Below are 21,256 nucleotides of genomic sequence, written 5' to 3'. Positions count from 1 at the left end.
ATAACACCACCGGGAGAAACCAGAAACAAAAGAGCAACGAGAGTAGGGAGTACTGCTCGTAAAAAAAAAAAAGAAAATGACAGCAGCACGCTTTCAAGATCCCCACTGAAATCTGTACGTGAGCGAGTGTGTCTCAGTGATAACGGCAAGGAGAAAACAGAAACGAGAGTATTATGGTCGTAGAGCAACTGAAGGCAAACAAATCAGAGAAAAGGAACGTTTAATTAATAAAAAGAAAAGAAAAAAAAAAAAAAATATATATATATATATATATATATATATATATATATATATATATATATATATATAATTTAACTCTTCCCAACTAACTAGAGAAAGAGAGAGAAAAAAAAAAAGAAGTGACGGGGGAATTAAAAAGATGATAGCAATCCATCATCAGGGCCAGCAATGCCCCGGTTAAGGCGCGGCGTGACTGAGCGAAAGCTTCATTCACCTGACCGGGTTTCGTCATCTCGCGAACCAGTTGAGAAAGGTCGGCCCCCGTGAGAGAGAGAGAGAGAGAGAGAGAGAGAGAGAGAGAGAGAGAGAGATGAAAGTAGTAATGGGTTATTTATATTTTGTGAGATGAAATGCATGGATGATGAGGGGAGGACGTTGATAGAGAGAGAGAGAGAGAGAGAGAGAGAGAGAGAGAGAGAGAGAGAGAGAGAGAGAGAGAGAGAGAGAGAGAGAGAGAGAGAGAGAGAGAGGAATAAAATCGCAAAAGAAAATTTAATGTTGAAACTAGATAATAATATATATAGTGATGATAATAATAATGATAATAGTAATAATGATAATAATAATAATAATGATAATAATAATAATATGCAATATAGATTTCTAAGACGATAATAATGATGACAAGAGAGAGAGAGAGAGAGTACGTATTTAACCTACGTCTGTGAAAGGGAAAGTAGATTAAACCGTACATAGGTATTAGTGTGTGTGTGTGTGTGTGTGTGTGTGTGTGTGTGTGTGTGTGGGAAGGATGCTGGGAAAGGTTAATCATAATACACTTCACTTTCTACTGTTGTAATAGTGACAGCGATGGTGACAAGGGGGACAGGGGGGGGTGAAGAGTGGGGGTGGGATGAAGGAGTCACTTCCGGCCCCCAGGGTACTGCAGTGATTAGGTATGCTGATGATGATGATGGTGGTGATAGTCCTGATGGTGATGGTGGTGATGCAATAATGGTAATGCTGGTGATTTGGATTCTTGTGTCTGTTATGATGTTTATTGTTTCACTTTTATTATTATTTATTTTCTTTACTTTTCCTTCTGTTTATTATTTTTTTTGTTCATTCTTTGATATTTACCTTTTTTTTAGTTTAATATTTTCTTCTTTATTCTTTTGACTTGTTTGTTCGTTTATTTTCGTACATTTTTCTTTCTATTAATATATCTTTTTCCTTCCTTTTATTCTCTCCTTTGTCTCATTTGTTTTTTTTTCTTCGTCCCTAAACCTTTTCTTCGCCTCCTTCATTTTTGTCTATTTTTCCTTTATCTTTGTTTTTTCGTTCATCTTTTACTTGCTTATCAACTCATCTTACACCTTCTCTTTATTTATTTTTTTCTTCTTTTTTTTCGCGACTCTTTTTTTTCAGGTATTTTTTTCTTGCTTACAAAATTCGCCCTAAGGTCATTCAGTCTTGCATGCCAACTTTTATTCTCATTTACTTTTCCTTTTTCTTTCTTGTTTATCTTGCACTATTGGGGTTGGTTGCGCCCTACCTAGCCGCTACTCTTACTTTTACTGTAGTACGTAGTTGTAGTAGTAGTAGTAGTAGTAGTAGTAGTAGTAGTAGTAGTGCCTTTGTTTTTTTTTCAGCTATTTCGTTACATTCGTATTTTTTCACTACTACTACTACTAATATTACTACTATTTCTACTTATACTACTACTATTCCCACTCTCTCTCTCTCTCTCTCTCTCTCTCTCTCTCTCTCTCTCTCTCTCTCTGTTCTTCTTTATCATTTCCTTTTCTTTCTTTTGTTCTCATTCTGCTTGTTCTCGCCCTTCCTCCTCTTCTAAATCTACATTGGCTATAGTCATCCATCTTCCCCTTCTTTCTTTTCTTTCCTTTCCTTTGTTTTCTTCCGCCTTCATCAACCACTGTTAAACTCACATCAACAGGTGGCGAGACCCTCCGCTGCTCTTCCCCCTCCTCCTCCTCCTCCTCTCCTTCCTCCCCATCCTCCTGATCACGCTCCTCTGTGTTCTCAGCTGTTCCTTCCTCCACACCTCCCCATACTCCTCCTCCTTCTCTGGTACTGTCTTCTTCCTGGTTCGGCAACTGGTGTCATGTTTACTTGTGTCCATCTAGCGGGCCCCTTCTTGTGTGACGCGTGCCTCTCTCTCTCTCTCTCTCTCTCTCTCTGGAAATCCCACGATTATCCTTAGGCTATACGAAGGAAGGAGGAACAGATCAAAGGAGGGAAGAAGAGGAAGGAAGGAAGGGAGGGAGGGAAAAGTTGGAGGAAAGTAATTAATCAGTGACAAGTTTCTCTCTCTCTCTCTCTCTCTCTCTCTCTCTCTCTCTCTCTCTCTCTCTCTCTCTCTCTCTCTCTCTCTCTCTCTCTCTCATTGACACACTCCTTCTCTCCTTATCTGTTTACTTTCTTCCTTTGTTATCTCCTCTCCTTTCCTTCCCTTCCCACCTCTTTCGCTTACAATAAATCGCCTGAAACGCAGAGAGAGAGAGAGAGAGAGAGAGAGAGAGAGAGAGAGAGAGAGAGAGAGAGAGAGCATAACTGGGTAAGGTGTTCCCGGTCATGCTCCAGGCTTTGATTAGATACACCTGACGAAGGAAGCCAAGACTCGTGACTGGAATATGTAACTGTTAAGTCTTCAGTCACTCCTCTCTTCACCCAACATGTCATGAGGGAGGGAAGAGTGTACTAATGTCTTTAAGTTCCTCGTTATTGCAGGTATATGTACTGTTAATTCGCAGTCAATGGAACGCCGATGTGACTTTTGCCAGTTTCTAGTATCGCTTTCGTACTCAGAAGTCTTGATTATTGTACTCTGTAGAAAATTGAATAGTGATGTTTTCTACTAAATGTATTATCTAAGAACATCGATTAAAAAAATAGGGGAAAAATAAACTTATGTGACTTTTTTTCCCCAGTTTCCAGAATCGCTTTCGTACCCAGATGATTCTCGTACTCAGGAAAAGAAATCTATTTAATATTGATGTTACTGGAAAATACAGTACAATATACCTGGACTCACTTAATAATCAGTCCATGAAACTATTACATGACTTTTTCCCCTGTTTCCAGTATCGATATCGTATGCAGAAGTCATGCTCCGTATACTATGGGAAATAAAAAAAAAAAAACCTACTTAATTCATGTTACTAGGAGTTGAATCACGATAAAGTATAGAAGCAGAACACACGCGCACTCACACACACACACACACACACACACACACACACACACACACACACACACACACACAGAGAGAGAGAGAGAGGATGGAGAAAGAACTAGGAACAAGAGGAAGAGAAGGAGAATAAGGTATAGGCAAGATTGTTAAGCCAGAATGCATACTAATCACTCATGAAGTATTCGGTGCCAAGCCTCCCTCCCTCCTTCTTCCTCGCGGGCTGTTGGAGGTCAGTTACCCTTCTTCTCCTCCTCCTCCTCCTCCTCCTCCTCCTGCAGGGAAGACTGTCATCCATTCCTTCTGGCTCTGTTGGTCCTTCTGTCCTGCGGCAGGTAACGGCAGAGAGAGAGAGAGAGAGAGAGAGAGAGAGAGAGAGAGAGAGAGAGATTTTAAGTCATACGCTAATGAAGTTCGCTGGAGGGTAACATTTCTCTCTCTCTCTCTCTCTCTCTCTCTCTCTCTCTGACTGACTTAGTTCCACTCTATGACTGACCGTGACTGACTGACTGGTTCAGGTGGACTGGCAGTGTTGCTGAGCTGACTAACTGACTGTAAGACTGGAGGCGATTGGGAGGAGGAGGAGGGGCATTCACCTTCACTCTATACCAGGTGGTGGAGGAAGAGTGACCGCGTATATTTTCTCTCCCTCCCTCTCCTTACCTCCCTCTCTCTCTCTCTCTCCCTCTCCCTCCTTCCTATCTTCCTTCCTTCCTTCCGTCACACACTTCCTCATTCCTCCCTCCCGTTTTTATTTACTTTTTGTGCCATTCTATTTTGTCCACAAACTGCGAACCGTGAAAATAATATGTTATTTTATGTAATTGATCTCTCTCTCTCTCTCTCTCTCTCTCTCTCTCTCTCTCTCTCTCTCTCTCTCTCTCTCTCGTGTAATCGAATCTGAAGTGATCTTTGTTTTTAACTTACATGATAGTTATGATGACTTATTTTTCACTTTCTATCTCTCTCCCTTCTGCCTTCCTTCCTTCCTTTATTTCTCATTTGTTTCCTTCCATCCTTCTTTTCTTTATTTGTTCATTTATCTCTCCATTTATTTTTCCTTCCCATCGACCGCCTTTCATTCTTTCTTTATTTCTTGTTTTCGATCTTTCTTCCTTTATTTCTCTGTTCATCTTCCATTCTTCTCTTATTCCTACGTCCATCTCTTTCATTCATCTCTCCTTCACTTCCCTTCCATCCTTCTTTTCTTTTATTCTTCCATCTATCTCATTCTATTCTTCCTTCATTAATCTCCTTTTCATCACATTTTGTTTCCTTTGCATTGACACTTTTTTGTCTCCTTCGCACTTTCCTTTTTACTGTTTCTCTCTTTTCCCTTCCTGTTTTCACTCCAAAACCTGACTTTCTTTTTTTTCTGTCTTTTCATTTTTAAGTAAAACAGCTTTTGTGTTTTTCATTAATTTGTCTGTTTTTTGTATATTTCCTAATAATGGTTTTCCCACGTCTTTTTCCTGCTTTATTTCTTGCTTCCATCTCTTTTCGTTCGTTTCTTACCCCCTTCCCTCTTTTCCTTAATTTTTCTTTGTTTTGTACATTTCCTTATTCTGGTTTTCCCGCGTCTTTTTCCTGTATTATTTCTTGCTTCAATCTCTTTTTCTTTCCTTTCTTACCTCCTTCCCTCTTTTCCTTTATTAGTTTATCTGCTTTTCTCCTTCCTTCATTATCTTTCACAACCATTTCTCTCTCCCTCCTTACTTCCTTATCTTTCGTTATCATTTTTCTTTCCCTTCAATACCTTCCCTGACCATCTATCTCCTTCCTTCCTTACCTTCTCCTCTCCTTCCCTTCACTAGTTTCCCTGCCTCTCCCTCTTTCGTTAACTTCCCCCGACCACCACCAGGTAACTGCAGCCTCAAGCCAATTATGGGAATTTCTCTTCAGGTACAGACCCATCCGTCTCCTCGGTCTCTCCTTCACCATACAGCTGTCTGTCACTCTCTCTCTCTCTCTCTCTCTCTCTCTCTCTCTCTCTCTCTCTCTCTGTTGATTTTTTTTTTTAATGTGTTATTATGATTTATGTGTTTCTTGTTTTTTATACATAACTATTTATTTTTATTAGTATTTTTTTCTTTTATCGTACATTTGTATTTGCCTATTTACACGTCATCATACATGCATCTGTACAAAGACACATCTATTTTTACTCACTACATTAACTTCAAGTACTCAAGATGCTGATGATGAATAAACTCGGCTATTTAACTTGTGTCTTACTCACTCCATACCTCCTATAGCATTCAAATACTCATAATTATCCCTTATATATGTTAAGAAACAATTAACTCAGCTACTTAACTCATAACTCCGCTCCCCACTCCTTACCTAGGCTTCAAATACTCATAATTACTCTCCATATGCAGTAAGTTAAGATAAATACTTCTACTTTACTCACCACACAGACCCTAAATACTCAAGAATACTTCCTGTGTGTTGAATATGAATAACCTCAACTATTTAACTCACCAATGTCACCCAAGCTTCTCTTAGACACCAAGCATCACCCCTTATTTCAGGTCCTGGATATTGGCTTCAACCTCATCCCTGAGATCCCGGTGGAAGGCTTCAGGGGCATCAAGTCCCTAACGCTCCTTGCTCTGGATGGCAACCCCTTAACCATTGTCCCTGAGTCAGCCTTCGCTCACCTTACGTCCTCGCTAAGGGGACTGTCATTAGGTAAGAGAGAGGAAAAAGGGGAGGATGGTGGCGGGAGGCATGTGGAGAGAGAGAGAGAGAGAGAGAGAGAGAGAGAGAGAGAGAGAGAGAGAGAAGGCAAGGGTGGTGGCGAGACATGTGAAAGGAGAGAGGGAGAGTAGGGAGGGCAAGGAGAAAGGAGAAAGGAGTGAAGGAGAGTATGTGAAAGGGAGAGGTGGAGAGGGAAGGAAGGTCAGACAGAAGGACGGACGGAGTAAAGGGAAGATGTGGAGGAGAAAGTGAGAGTTAAGCCTGGGATGCATGTATAGTCAGTCGATGAAGCAGTTTTCCTACCTATATTTCTAACCAAAGTAAAATCTGTCATCCTTTTTTTCCTGGCAGTTGTCATTGGCTAGAGCTGCCTTTGATGTGTATCTTACGTCACCTCCGTTTTCCCCTCAACACTATCTCCTCCCCGTTACCGTCCCTCATCCCCTCCTCCATGCTTTTCAAAACCTTCAACCAACCCCTCTCTCTCTCTCTCTCTCTCTCTCTCTCTCTCTCTCTCTCTCTCTCTCTCTCTGATTAGTTACTGGAGAGCCGAAAAAAGATGGAAGATGCAAGAGGCTGTCCTGCCATTACAATTTTAACAAAGTAATTATGAATATCAGGATTTTACTCTTTACTTTCAAGAAATCTCAATGGCCAGAGAGAGGAAGAGACGATGTTGGGTGGAAAAATATGTTAACAATGTTTATACTGTCCTGAATGGGTGAGAGAGAGAGAGAGAGAGAGATAGGTGGAAAATTGGTATTTCATTACTACCACCACCACCACTACCACACACACACACACACATACATTAATTTTAGCATTTCCTTCCCTCCCAGGCGGTCGTTTTCTGAAGTGTGACTGTCGCATGGCATGGGTACCTCGGTGGATCACTGAGTATGACCTGCAGGTGACATCTCGTGAGCGCAATCCTCAGTTCTGCGGCCAACCTCCTGAGCACCGTGACAAATCCTTCTACCAGCTCAATGAGGCAGAGATGACATGTGAAGATGGCTCCTCCCCAGTTTTCTCTCTCCCTCCTCCTGCTTCCACCACCTCACCTCCCAAAACATCTACCTCCTCCTCTTCATCCACATCTTTTTCCTCCCCTTCTACAACCAAGCGTGCTACCACCACCACCGCTGTCAGTACGACGACTACGTCCACTACTGCTAAACCTGAGGTGAGAAAAAGAAAGAGACAAAGAAAGACAAAGACAAAGATACTTGTTATTCGAACCATCGCTTGGACTCACTTCCTTGCATGCATTACCTGATCTTTTGACCTCCACAGGCAGCATCATTCCGTCCTGGTGAGGTGCTTCATGCTGGCTCAAGTGGCACAGGTCATGTTGGGTCAGTACAGCGTGGCCCTGGAGGGGAGGCACCAAGACGAGGAGGAGGAAGAGGAGGGAGACCAGGAAATGACATCCCTCCTCCTCCTCCACCACCCACTAGGTCACAGCAACGCCCAACCACCGTTCTTGAGAGGCCAGCCAATCAACCTGTGCCTTCTTCTCCCTCAAGACCTAACCTGGTACTGAGGAACAAGGAGCAGGATGGCCATGATGACAGGTTCTTTGGCCAGGCTTCAGGACCTTATGTAGAGGAGGTATGTAGGTGGTGTGGTGGCTGTGCAAAGTAGGCAGTGAAGTTGTGATACAGTAATAGCTTTAGTTATATAGGAGGTGTGTAAGTGCTTTTAGAAGATAGTGAGGTAGCAGTAAGTTGTAGTAGTTGTGAATTTAGTGTCATTATCAGTCTCACTGGAACTATTAACTCTCTCCAATTGGTGGTTGTAGTTTCTGATGGTAATGTTAGTAGCTGTAGTAATAGTAATTTTGGTATTAATATTTGTAAAGTTAGTGCTGTTATCAGTGTCTATGATATTATAAACTCTTCTAGCTTGTATTGTTGATATCCCAGTGTTGCATTAAGTTGTTGCATCATTTGTTAGTACAAGAAAAGCACATTATTTGCACAAAAACACAAAAACTAAGAGAAATATCAATTTACATATGTGAAATCTATGTGCTTTATCTCAGTGCTTCCTGGAACTTTGTCAAACATCTGATAGCTGGAGGAAAACATTAGTATATGTACGTATATGAAGTGCTAGTGATTTGTCTGTAGTCTTTCTGTAACTAGAAACAAACCGACAAATCCTCACCCTGCCTTGCCTCCCTCAGGTCATCGTGCAGGATGCCTACAGAAAGGAGAACTCAGTCATCATCCAGTGGGACTCAGAGGTGTCCAATATTCTTGGCTTCAGGGTTGTATACAGACTCTTTGGGGACAAGACATTCAAGGTGAGGCTCCATGAATGCCCGCTAAGCTCTCCTCTTCTCAATAACCAGTCCCTTTTATAGAGTATGCATATTAAGAATATAACATAAGGGAAGTTGTAAGAAGCCTTAAGAACTACATATGGCAGTTCCTCAATGAAATATATCCATATGTTACCACCTGTCGTCCTTACCCATAAATTTGTCATGTCTTTTAAAGCTTCCTATTGACTCATTGCTAACAACCTGTTTACGGAGTCTTTTTTATTCTCTTGCCACTCATTATTTCATGTCCTCATTAATAGTGTTAGTGAACATATGTTGACCAGATAATACCTCCATAATCTTTTACTCTTTAACAAATATTCACAAAGGTTCAATCTTTTTAACATTCAGAAATATCCCAACCATTATACCAATTAATAAGGAAGTCATGTGTATTCATCAATGATTATTCACTGCCTGTTTACCTGTTACTCCTTTCATGATGGTTCTTACTATTTTTTTTTTTTTTTTTTCTGTCTTGCTGCATACTATTATTTGTCAGCAAGTTTCATGTCATAGAAGTCACATGTCCAAGTGAATAGGAGCCTTATGTGCCATTGCTTCATGGGTCTTGTTTACCTTCAGCTTGGACCGCCTCTAGCTGCCTCAGAGCGAGAGTTCAAGATCAAGAATGTCCCCACCCAGGAATGTATTGTGGTGTGCGTTGTTTCACTGGAAGACACCAACGTGACACCCGACAGGTGAGTGATGACAGGGAATGGGTGTTGGAGGTGTTGAGTGTGTTGTGCTGGTCCTTTTCAGTATTCTTACTCTATTTTTTTATGCTGTGGCCTATAGTGCCTGTAGGTTTTACTTGAAGAGTATGAGAAGCTTTATCCAGCTTCCACCCATTAGCAGCGCAGGCAATTTTATTTCTAGTGGTACCCATATTAGGGTCCATATCACCACCCAAGCACATCTTTGGTGTAAGGCAATTACACCTCCGCCTAGAACTTCAGTATCATGATGACATGTAGGTAACTTTAAACCACTCAGCAAATGACAGAGTTTCAAGGCAACACATGGTGGGATTCAAACCCACACATGGACATCTGCCTGATCCCACGCTCACCACCTTATCCACTACACCACCGCCTCCTGTAAACTTTATATCACCCATTTCATGACATTCATCCCACAAGCATACCTTCTTTTCATATCCTTTATTAAGTGTTCTGTTACTTTAGTTTTTCCTCCACTAAGCATTTTTTTTTTTTTTTTTTTTTTTTACATCCACCATCTCTGTTTCCTTCTCAGTGTTCTTACACCATCCCTTTGACCTCTCTCGTATCTCCATTTTTCCTTCTCTCCATATCCTTTATCACACAGTCACCTCCTGCCCTACATATTTTAATACGTATATACTCATTTTTCTTCTTTCATTTCTCCATCTTTCCTTCTTCACCCATCTTTCAGTATCTAGTCATTCCTCTATTTATAGCTCTATCATTCCTTCTGCAGCGTTCAAAATTCCCAGTGCCGAGAGATTCGCACAGAGACCTCAGCAGCAATGCACATGGACACAATCATCATAGCAGCGTCAGCAGCAATCTGTGGTACCGTCATCATTGCAGTGGTCGTCTTCATCTGCTGCAACAGAAAACGTGGCAGTGACTCAAGGGAGAAGCATGGCATTCCTTCAGTTCTTGGTGCATCTTCACCTCCCTTAGCCTCCCTTGGAACCCTCGGTGCAGGTGTTGGGGGCACAAGTGGAAAGCCAGACTGGGACACCCTCTCCATGTATTCTCAGAGATCTATTCCCCGAGCTAGGATGTACCATATGGATAAAGGTAAACAAAATATTAGTTTGTATTAGCATATTAAAGTCAAGTTGCTACTGATGCAGAGTTTCAATTCTGCTATCAGCATTCAATAAATGAGATTTGTGTCACAGCTCTAGTTCTCCCATGCACTATCCCTTCTCAATAACTTAAACCTAGACACATCACCCTCTCATAAATTCAAGACACAGCCTCTTACAACTATCACTCCACAGGCTCAGTAAACAATGGATTTGTGCCTGATGATGCGCGGTCCCACTTCTCTCATGCCTCGTCCAGACACATCCCCCGTGCGCGCTCCATGGCAGATGGACAGAGCCAGAGGTCCTATTCAGCCCTCAGTGCCTCTAATCTTCGTGCCCCAAGCTTCTCTGCAGGGTTGGGACTCTCCAGACAAGGTTGGTGAAATGAAGAGGTTGCTTGAAATGAGTGAAATGTATTGTGGTAGTAAAAATGTGTTAGGAGCAAGTTAAAAAGGCTGCGTAAATGAAGTTATTGAAAGAAGTAGAATTGTAAGGAATATGTGTTTGTGGTTTCCTTACTTATTCTGCTTCTTTGAGTGTGATTGCTTTCCTGATATATTTGAATTGTAGCATAATTGACATTATTATTATTATTATTATTATTATTATTATTATTATTATCATTATTATTATTATTATTATTATCATTATTATTATTATTATTATTATTATTATTATTATTATTGTTGTTATTATTATAAGTAATAGTAGTAGTAGTAGTTGTTGTAGTGTGGAGTACTATTTCTATCATTATCATTACTCTTATTATTATTATTATTATCCCTTATTCATAACAACACATTGCAACACACAACGGTATTTCAACACTGGCTTGTATTTCTGGTTGAGGGTGCAACATAAGGTTTGACAAGTCACACGCGTGAAATCCATGGTCTTGTTTATTTGTACTGTATTGATATGATGGCAAAATAATGATGGTTTCTCTGGTAAACATTCAGTAGTGGATCCAGGGGGGAGGTTGAGGGGACTGAAGCCCCCGACAGTATTTTTTTCTTTTTTGATTATGAGCGAGGGTGTGTGTGTGTGTGTGTGTGTGTGTGTGTGTGTGTGTGTGTGTGTGTGTGTGTGTGTATATATATATATATATATATATATATATATATATATATATATATATATATATATATATGGTAACAAGGCTTTCTGGAAAGGCTAAACCAGATTCTGCGACTGCATGTCTTTCAATTGAACTATTTTACGCCTTTACGAGTAGGAACGTAAGAGAGGCTAATATTTCGGCCTATCAATAATAAATTAGTTACCCCTCACAAGAGTTAGAGGAAATGGGTATTGATAATATATTACTGTTCTTAGTACATGAATTTAGCCTTGCATATTGTAAAAATGTCCTTTAGATTGCTCAGTTTGCGAACAAATTTCTCTTTGGCTTATAGCGACTCCCCCCTCTCCCACCCCCAAAAAAAAAAAATCTGATTAGCCTCCCTTCCCCTCGCTTGCAGTGGCTCGCCACCAATCTCACAGGGTACAATGAATTCAGGTTAGCCCACTAACAGTGATCCTGGTTGCTCCACTGAGAGAGAGAGAGAGAGAGAGAGAGAGAGAGAGAGAGAGAGAGAGAGAGAGAGAGGAAAAGAAAACGCAAAGCAATCGAGATAACGATTGTTTAAGTTCATGACACTTTGATTTTTAATTTCTACGAGCTTTGCCTCCTTTGGCTATTGTCAATCTATGGTGCCTCCACTTCACCTGCGACCAGTCGCGCAGCTACCTGCCACCACAGAGGAAGAGGGAGAGAAGGAAAGCTAGTGGCGGGCTCTTTGTCATGCTTAACGTAAAGTATGAGGTTTTTAAGGTGTCTGCAAGTGTTTATAGGTGCAGATGTGTATTAATAGTGGTAGCAGGAGTGGAAGGAGAAATAGAGGAAGAGTTATAAAGGAAGAGTAGCAGGATGAAAGCTAGTGCCAGGATCTCTTCATCATATTTAGTATAACTTACAAGGTTCTTAAGGTGTCTGTGCGTGTTTTTAGGCGCAGGTGTGTACTAGCAATGGTAGCAGGAGTGGGATGAGATGGGCAAACAAGAAAGTGTTCAGATGATATTACGCTTATTTTCCGTGTTTTCCGGTGTACATATAGTGTATTAGTAGCAGTGGTGTATCCAGGAATGGGGCTGAGGGGCAGAAGGTTACCCCGAAAGAATTTTTAAACTGTATCCGGCACTGTAAACATTGGTAAATACAATGTGTGTGTAATTCATCTCCTCGGTCGTCTGCTGGTCACCCAGCCAGTCTTCCCCATTACGGAGTGAACTCAGAGCTCATAGACCGATCTTTGGGTAGGACTGAGACCACATCAACACACAACACACACCAGGAAAGCGAGGCCACAACCCCTCGAGTTACATCCCGTACCTATTTAGTGATAGGTGAACAGAGGACACACATTAAGAGGCTTGCACATTTGCCTCACTGTTTACTGGGACTCGAACCCGGCCCTCTCGATTGTGAGTCGAGTGTGTGTGTGTGTGTGTGTGTGTGTGTGTGTGTGTGTGTGTGTGTGTGTGTGTGTGTGTGTGTGTGTGTGTACTAGTTGTGAAATAGTATGGGAAAGGAGTTATGCTCATATCCGTATATCATCTGTTGTCCAATTTGTCTTAAATATTACTAATATTCTTGATATAGATCACTTAATTTCTCTTCTAGTTGATTCTATGCTTCTCTCTCTCAGTGTGTGTGTGTGTGTGTGTGTGTGTGTGTGTGTGTGTGTGTGTGTGTGTGTGTGTGTGTGTTGCAACTTGCAGTGAATCATGAAGAAAAATTAAATATGAAAAATTGAATATGAAGATACTTTGATTTGCATAGAAACATTTGAACATGACAATGTGTAACTGTGAATGAGCGAGATGGACAGTTTCCTTCTTTGTATTGCACATTATGTTGCTGAGGACCTGAAGGGGAAGGGAGGGTGGAGATGTAGGTTGGTGTTCCCATGCTCGTTGTTGGTGTTATTTTTTGGTGTCAGTAGTAGTGGTGGCCAAGAGTGTCAATGGGCACTTTCTGAGTGGATTGTTTATCCTCAAGACCCTTACCTGTTTGAGGTATGCTTAGGGAGACTCCAAAATCAATTGCTGTGTTCCTTTGTCCTTCAGAATGGAGTGCTTATCATTAAGATCTTATGTGTTGTTCAAGGTGAAGAAAATCTAACTAGCATTGTTTGATGGGTGCCTAGGGAGATACAAGTGGCAAACTGTGTTCTGCTGCTCTTGAGAATGTTTTGTTCAAGGGCAAGGAAAAATTAACCATAGTTGTTTGAGGAATGCTTAGAAACACCACTGCCAAGCTGAGGACGCTGCTCTAGGGGTGTGTGTACCGTCCCTTTAGGCTCTGCGTCGGGTAGTGTGTGGCGCGAGGCTCTCTTAAACGACTCAGCACTCGGGCGTCAAGGCCTCGTCCGGCTGTGATGGTGGTGGTGGTGGTGGTGAAGCAGCCCCCCACTCTAGTCCCTCCTCCCTCCACCCCCTCCCTCAGGTACGTCGGAGGACCTGACCTGACCCTGACCTCTGACACACCACTTGGAATCTCCTATTCTTGGCTGGAATTCTTGAAACTTGTCCTAGCCATAACTTAAACTCCAACTCACCACTTGGAACCTCCTACCCTGACCTTACCTCAGCCAGAATCTTTGAACCTTGACGTAACCTCTCGTAACCAACTTGACATTCCACCCACCTGATGAGCACCTAGAGTGACTTAATATTTACTTCAAAGTGACGTGAATTTTAAGTCAACTTCCTACATAAGTGACCTGCCAGGCTGACCTCATGACCTCAGTCTGACCTGACACCAGTGGTAATGATAGCCAATTAATGCATAATCAAGGCTTTATGATCATACTGATGACCTCACTAAATTCTAATTGCATACATATTAAGTCATTAAGTCCGTGTCAATGTTTTTTTTTTTTTTTTTTTTTTGCTTTCACTAATCAAATGACACTCTCTCTCTCTCTCTCTCTCTCTCTCTCTCTCTCTCTCTCTCTCTCTCTCTCTCTCTCTCTCTCTCTCTCTCTCTCTCTCTCTCTCTCTCTCTCTCTGATAAGATCTTACTAACCATATCAGAGAGAAAGACAGACATTAATCAGAGAACCTTGGGATGAAATGGTGTTGTTTTTTGCTTGCCTTGTTTGTCTCTTGTGTTGCTTCCATGTTGTCTGTCTGTCTGTGTTGCTGCTTCTGTGGTGTTGCATTGTGTTGTTGCTGTTGTTGCAGGTCTTTGTGCTGTCTTTCTGTGTGTATGAGAGAGAGAGAGAGAGAGAGAGAGAGAGAGAGAGAGAGAGAGAGAGAGAGAGAGAGAAAAGACAACTCACATATATACTAATAAAGAAAATGCAAAGAGCTTGAACGAAAATAACAATACGGATGATATTTTTTTTATGTGTGTGTCTTGATGTGATAAATTATGTACGTACTAGTTGTGACCGGCATTTTACATTAATCTTTGGAACCTGCACTGTATAGGCATGCAAGGTGGAAGATCACAATTGAGCTGCAGTCATATGTCCCTTCTGCAGCATACTAAGCTTAACCCGCACCTCACAATATATAACCTGACTCACCGTGTTGCTTTCCCATCTGACTCTCGCATTGTTTTCCTTTTTTTTTTTTTTTTTTTTTTTTTTTTTTTTTTTGTGAGGGGGGCTGAGTGTATGTTTGAATTGTTGATTTATTAATATAACTATTTCTCCATAGGCTACTTTTTAGCTCTCTCTCTCTCTCTCTCTCTCTCTCTCTCTCTCTCTCTCTCTCTCTCTCTCTCTCTCTCTCTCTCTCTCTCTCTCTCTCTCTCTCTCTCTCTCTCTCTCTCTCTCTCTCTCTCTCTCTCTAATATCGTCCTTCCTTTCCTTCTTCATTATTCATCTTCCTTTTCTCTACATTACTGCATGTCTTCTTTCCTTCCTTCCCTGTATACTCATTCATTTTATCTTCCTGCTTTAGCCATCATCTTTCTCTTCCATACATCATCACATTCTTTTACTCTTTCTTCTCCATTCCAGACCTCAGCCTGTCGCGCCAGTCCCTCGCCACCACACACTTCAGTGGCTCAGCTTTTGGACCAATAGCAGTGAATCCCAATGCCACGCCCTATGTTATGGGAGGGCCCGGATCCACTGTAGGCATGCCTCGAGTCACCTCCCAGCGTGGGGACAGGAGGCGACACCGTTCCAAGTCTCGGGAACGGTCCAGCTCTCGCCTCAGCCATGCTGGGTCCACACACTCACTGACGGGTTATGACACTGATGGCTGGACAGACCACGACATGGACATCTATGTGGCTAGGAACCCTACACGAGGTGGTCTGGTTCAGCTGTAACTGTCACAGACACCAGTGGCATTTCAACATATTTCTGCAATGCTGAGAGATCATGCTGCAAGAATCTTCAGTGAAAAATTAAATTAAACAATCCTTCTTATACATTTCCTGGGTATAGATTTGTCTCTTATATTGGGGTATGTCTTGCTATCTTGCTTTTCTCTTCAGACACCCAGTGCCTCATCCTCTTCTTTTAGGTGCCAGTCTTAAATTATTTTCTTGTCTTTCAAATCTTCAATGTTTATGGATGTTTTATATTGGTATGCTGTCACCAGTTATTGTTAAGATTGGTTTTACTAATCTTCCTGTGTGTGATGATAAAGTTACAGTATAAGGTTATGCTTGCTTTGAGGGCTAATTTGGAAATGCACTTAGTTGTTTCAGTCTTCAGAAATAAATAAGGGAAGATACAAGAAGCTGCCAGGCTTGCCTGTAGCACCTCCCCTGTAGTACTAGCTGAGGCCATGAGGAGGCTGCAGGTGTCATGTTTAGGTCATTATAATGTTATTTTTATTTTCTTTGCTCCCAGTGAGGGCGTGGTGTTAGTGGTGGCAGTGGTGGTGTGGTGGTCACCCTTTGTAGTAGTGGTGGTGGTGGCGGCATTGAGAGTAGTCTGAGGGTCTTTGTTCAGGTCACTGCCTCACCACCACACAGCCACACCCTGACCCGTCCTGTACATTACTTCTCATTTTTACTAAGGATATTCTGACATAGAGGGAGGGATTTATAGTGAAATTAATATTTGCTTCCCTTATTTTTTACACTCCTTACTGAGATGAATGAATAAATAAATATTGTTAATTTAATATTCATACAATGATACTTTCAGCTCATCATGATTAGGTGTGTTTTATTTCTGCAATGTTGAAACATTTGCAGTTCATACAATGATACTTTCAGCTCATCATGATTAGGTGTGTTTTATTTCTGCAATGTTGAAACATTTGCAGTGAGGAGTCACTGGTGCAGTGGTGATTACTATTCAGGGCCCATGAACAAGCATGAGTCAGTGTAAATAGATGGAAATATTTATGCTTCTTTTTGTGAAAAATGCGAGTCCCTGTCATGAGAAACTGAGGAAATGACTCTGCTCCTCATCATCACTTTCCTGACTGTGGTGATGAACAGTATTGTGGCCTGTGTAGTGTGGTGACTTAAGCTGAATAGGCCAGCCATCTCCCCTCCAGCAACACAGGACAAAGTGTGACATGGTGTGGTGGTGTGAGGTGTCTTGGCAGTGTTAAAGTGTTACAGAGAACCAGATGACTCAAATTCAGAGGTGGACAAAAATGTGTGTGTGTGTGTGTGTGTGTGTGTTCCATAAGTTTTATATCAACTTTGTATGAAATCCATGAGACTTGAAGTAATCTTGCATCCTCTTGCTGACTGAGGTTGGACTGACAACCTCATTAGAATCTGGACTACAGTTCTCCTTCAGTACTGGGAAAGTCACTTGAGACTTTATTGTTGAACCTGAGCCCTGTCACCTGTTTTTAGCTTCTGTCCTGTTATGATTGTCATCTGTTTTGAGAGGTGTCTCATGGGTCTGCTTTTGGTTCTAATGTTCACTTTTTTGATAGTGTGTGTGTGTGTGTGTGTGTGTGTGTGTATTTTTTTGGCAGTGACTACTTACTCATTGTACTTGCTGCTGCTTCCTCAGATTAATTTTCATTATTATATCAAAATGTATTTCCTTCTTTGTTCGATGTTATGCCGAAATGATAAACTAATGAGACTAATTCATAAGTTTTATAATTCATTCTAAACCATATAGTAGTCTACTCACTTCTTATTTTGAAAAGAAGAAGCAGTCTACAAAATATAATTTCTCTTAAGTGAAAAAATTGCTAAAGTGGATATCTCTTCCTTTGTATCTTTATATCTGCAGTGAGAGAAATACTCTGATAACATAAATAGCAACTCATGAATCTTTAATATTGGTAATTTAAGTTACTCCTGTCAATAACATGTACATATGAATAGCTAGAACTTGTCATGATAGTGATGTTATGAACTTCATGCCAAAAGTCTGATGGTTTCATGTCGAGTGCTACTATCTCTGTTCTTTTTTTTTTTTTAAATAAATATCAAATATGCCCTACATAATATGATACATAACCCTGCAGAGTTGAAGAAAGCTCAATTAAATTTCCTATTTGTAAGGACAAACCTAGAAAAGTAAAAGTGAATAAATCATGTGTTGGGCATGAGGTAATTTGAAGTGCTCCATAGCATATTTCTGTACTACTCTCATGTAAAGGTAAGGAAATGATAATAGGAAGAACCATAGAAAGGAGGAGTTATGTAATAATTTATGATCCAAAAAAAAAGAATAAGGTTGAGAGGATAGTGCACAGCAGAAAGGCCACCACTGTTGGGTTCCACTTCGTTACCAGGAGATAATGCAGTAGTTAGTGTAGGACACCTTCCTTGGAATATAATGATAATGATAATAGTAATAATACTAATAATTATTATCAATTGATGGTAATAATATAATAATAATAATTATTATTATTATTTTTATTATTAGTAATTGATTTATTATTATTATTAGTAGTAGTAATGGTTGTGATATTCGTGGTGGTGATGCTTTTAACAATAATGGTGGTATAGTGATGATAGAGAATTCCCCATAAACAAGAAGAAGAAAACTTTAAAAATTACAGAATTTAACACACTCGCCACATTTATCAAACTTTTACCACACCTGCACAAATCTTGCATATACTCCATATATTACTTCTGATATAAAATTGTTGTATATCGCAAAATTGAAGAGGAAACTATAAACTAATGCTGGGGTCACATTAGTTTTTTTTTTTTTTTTTTTTTATTACGACGTCCTCAGCGGTCGTATGAGGGTTGTCGCCTGCAACAATTACGCCATTTTAACGGTGTTTGGCCTGTCGTAAGATGTGAATTAAGTCGTATGTTAACGCGGCGATGTCGTACGATGTCGTAAGATGTCCTTGTTGTCACACGACATCGTAGAAGCATTACGACAATCGAGTTCTGCATTCGACTATTGGGAAGAGTCACGACAAGCAAAGCCACTTCATCGGGCGTACTATGATAGAGAGATGCGATGTCGTACGTGCTGCTAACATCATTCGACACCGAACGAGTAAAAAAATCGTTAAAATACTTTATTATGACTGTTCTTTGAACATACGTTTGGCAGTAACGCACGAAAATTTTGTTGCTAAAATCGTCTGACCAGTGTGACCACTCGTGCTTTGTCGCCCGTAAAAAAAAAAAAAAAAAAAAAAATTAGTTCCAGTTCACACCGTACTCTCAAGATGGTTTACCCACCGAAGACGATGGGACAGAGTAAGGGCATGATGGGTATGATATCCCAGACATCGCAGGCCCATTGGACATGAGTATGGAGGGGCCGCCTCCGATACTAGGAGTGAACATTCACCTTCAGACCCCCACGAAGGTGGACGTCCTTCGTTTTGCGTGTCCTTCTTGCACTGAAATACTCCCAATCGTTACGACAGTCGTATGCAATCGCAGAAACTGGCCTGTACTACCGTCGGGGGCGTCGTAGTAAAAAAAAAAAAAAAAAAAATAGTGTGACCTAGCATTAATATTGCCATGGTCTGACGCTTAATAGAAGTTATATAGAAAACCAAGTATTGAAAAGGGAAATTAAAGTAAACTTTGCTTTTCACTGCAGTTTTGCCGCCACTTTTTTCTTCATTTCTACTATTTTCTTATACCACAGCACATTCACAATAATTAAAAGAAGAAGAGTTGATGATGACCATATACACGGCAAATAACGCGATAGCAACATCATAACAACGACAACACCAGAAGCAAGCAATGACAGGTTTCTATGAAGTTAGGCGTTCTGAGGGGTCTCCCCCAGTTTTTCTTCGCTTGTATGGAGTACTATAGCTCTTCGCATGATTGGGAGTGGGGCAGGTTCCACTCACACAGCTTTATTAGATATGATAGAATCAAAAGCTTTTCGTCTCATCAATTCCCCTCCTCTAACTGACTGTCTTCATGCCTCTTTCTCACCGCCGAAATGTTGCATGTTTTTTTTTTTTTTTTTTTTTTGTAAGAGGGAGAACTGCCAAGGTCAAAGAGACTATAAAAAAAAGCCCACTGGAAATGTAGTTTCCATAAAAGAATAGAAAGAACCAGTCAAAAGAGTGGGACATACAAATGTCTTGACACCTCTCTCTTAAAAGAAGTTAAGTCGTAGGAAGGTGGAAATACAGAAGCAGGTAGGGAGTTCCAGAGTTTACCAGTGAAAGATAAGAATGATTGAGAGTACTGGTTAACTTTTGTATATGAGGGTTGGACAGAATAGGGATAAGAGGAAGAAGAAAGCCTTGTGCAGCGTGGCCGCAGGAGGAGGGGAGGCATGAAGTTAGCATGATCAGTAGAAAAGTTAGCATGAAAATAGCGATAAAAGATAGAAAGAGATGCAACCATTCGGCGGTGAGAAAGAGGCTGAAGACAGTCAGAGAAGGGGCGTTGATGAAACGAAAAGCTTTTGATTCCACCCTATCTAATAAAGCTATCTTTTATCGCTATTTTCATGTTAACTGCTTTACTGATCTTGCTATATACATGCCCCCCTCCTTCTGTGGCCTCGCTGCACAACTGGTTTTCTTCCTCTCACCCCTGTTCTGTCCAACTCTAACGCAAGAGTTAACCAGTACTCTCAGTCTTTCATGCCTTTCTCTGGTAAACTTTGGAACTCCTTTGTATTTCTAATTTCCTATGACTTGACGGCTTTTCAGGTAATCGCGATGTATTAGACTAAGTCTTATACATCTAAGTCTAATACATCTTGTGGGTACCCGTCTCAGACTACCCGCGCTACCCGGTTCCACTACCCGGATAGCTACCCGGTATCCATCAGGCACGCTTACCCGCCAGCGCGCGGTGGTCCTGGGGCGCAAGGTGAGTGAGTAGTACCCATGGTACAATAACGAGAGAGTAATTGTACGTACCATGGTAGTACCAACGCGCTACCCGGGTAGCTGCCTGGTAACAATCAAAACGCTTACCCGGCACCCAGCGCACAGTGATCCCGGCTCCCAGGATTAATGTCGAGACGATTACCAAGATTATAAACCAGACACACACACACACACATATATATATATATATATATATATATATATATATATATATATATATATATATATATATATATATATATATATATATATATATATATATATATATATATATATATACACACACACACACACACACACACACACACACACACACATATATATATATATATATATATATATATATATATATATATATATATATATATATATATATATATATATATATATATATATATATATATATATTCATCGTTATTATCATATTTTATTACTAATAAGACTTTGGTACTCATTGTGTACTCCAAGACAAGACTGCTTACCGGTGAGCAATACCCGCCATTATGTTTTACCCGGGTACCCGTCTAGATACACACTACCTGTGGGCCATAACCAAAAGGCCCGCGTCACCCTCTTCGGGTGGCAACCAACAACAACAACAACATACACACTAGTGATACTACGCAGTACAGCATGAACGATATATTTCTAATCATTATCTCAATATTTCATTAATGATCGCACATCGGTAAACATTATCCATACTCTAAGAGTCTAGACATTAAATATT

At 40.7% G+C, this 21,256-nt stretch overlaps 1 protein-coding gene across 5 annotated transcripts in view; it reads left to right on the top strand.

Annotated features, from left to right (window-relative positions):
• LOC123519677 overlaps nt 1-17,678 on the top strand; it is a 45,028-nt gene extending 27,350 nt beyond the window's left edge. For 4 of the 5 annotated variants that reach the window (XM_045281170.1, XM_045281168.1, XM_045281167.1 and 1 more), the window contains exons 6-13: nt 5,926-6,085; nt 6,934-7,277; nt 7,388-7,705; nt 8,283-8,402; nt 9,009-9,124; nt 9,885-10,213; nt 10,420-10,602; nt 15,261-17,678. In XM_045281170.1, the coding sequence (XP_045137105.1) occupies nt 5,926-6,085; nt 6,934-7,277; nt 7,388-7,705; nt 8,283-8,402; nt 9,009-9,124; nt 9,885-10,213; nt 10,420-10,602; nt 15,261-15,577 (1,887 nt within the window). In that variant the 3' untranslated portion in view covers nt 15,578-17,678. Of the gene's footprint in view, nt 1-5,925; nt 6,086-6,933; nt 7,278-7,387; nt 7,706-8,282; nt 8,403-9,008; nt 9,125-9,884; nt 10,214-10,419; nt 10,603-13,588; nt 13,736-15,260 lie in introns of all 5 variants that reach the window. The other variant, XR_006679091.1, reaches the window with a different exon arrangement.
• Nucleotides 17,679-21,256: the final 3,578 nt, after the last annotated feature.

This window comes from Portunus trituberculatus, chromosome 45 (genome assembly GCF_017591435.1).
Source record: "Portunus trituberculatus isolate SZX2019 chromosome 45, ASM1759143v1, whole genome shotgun sequence".
Lineage (NCBI taxonomy): Eukaryota > Metazoa > Arthropoda > Malacostraca > Decapoda > Portunidae > Portunus > Portunus trituberculatus.
The sequence above is the reverse complement of the archived record's forward strand: the minus strand, read 5'-3'. Positions and strand labels throughout refer to the sequence as shown.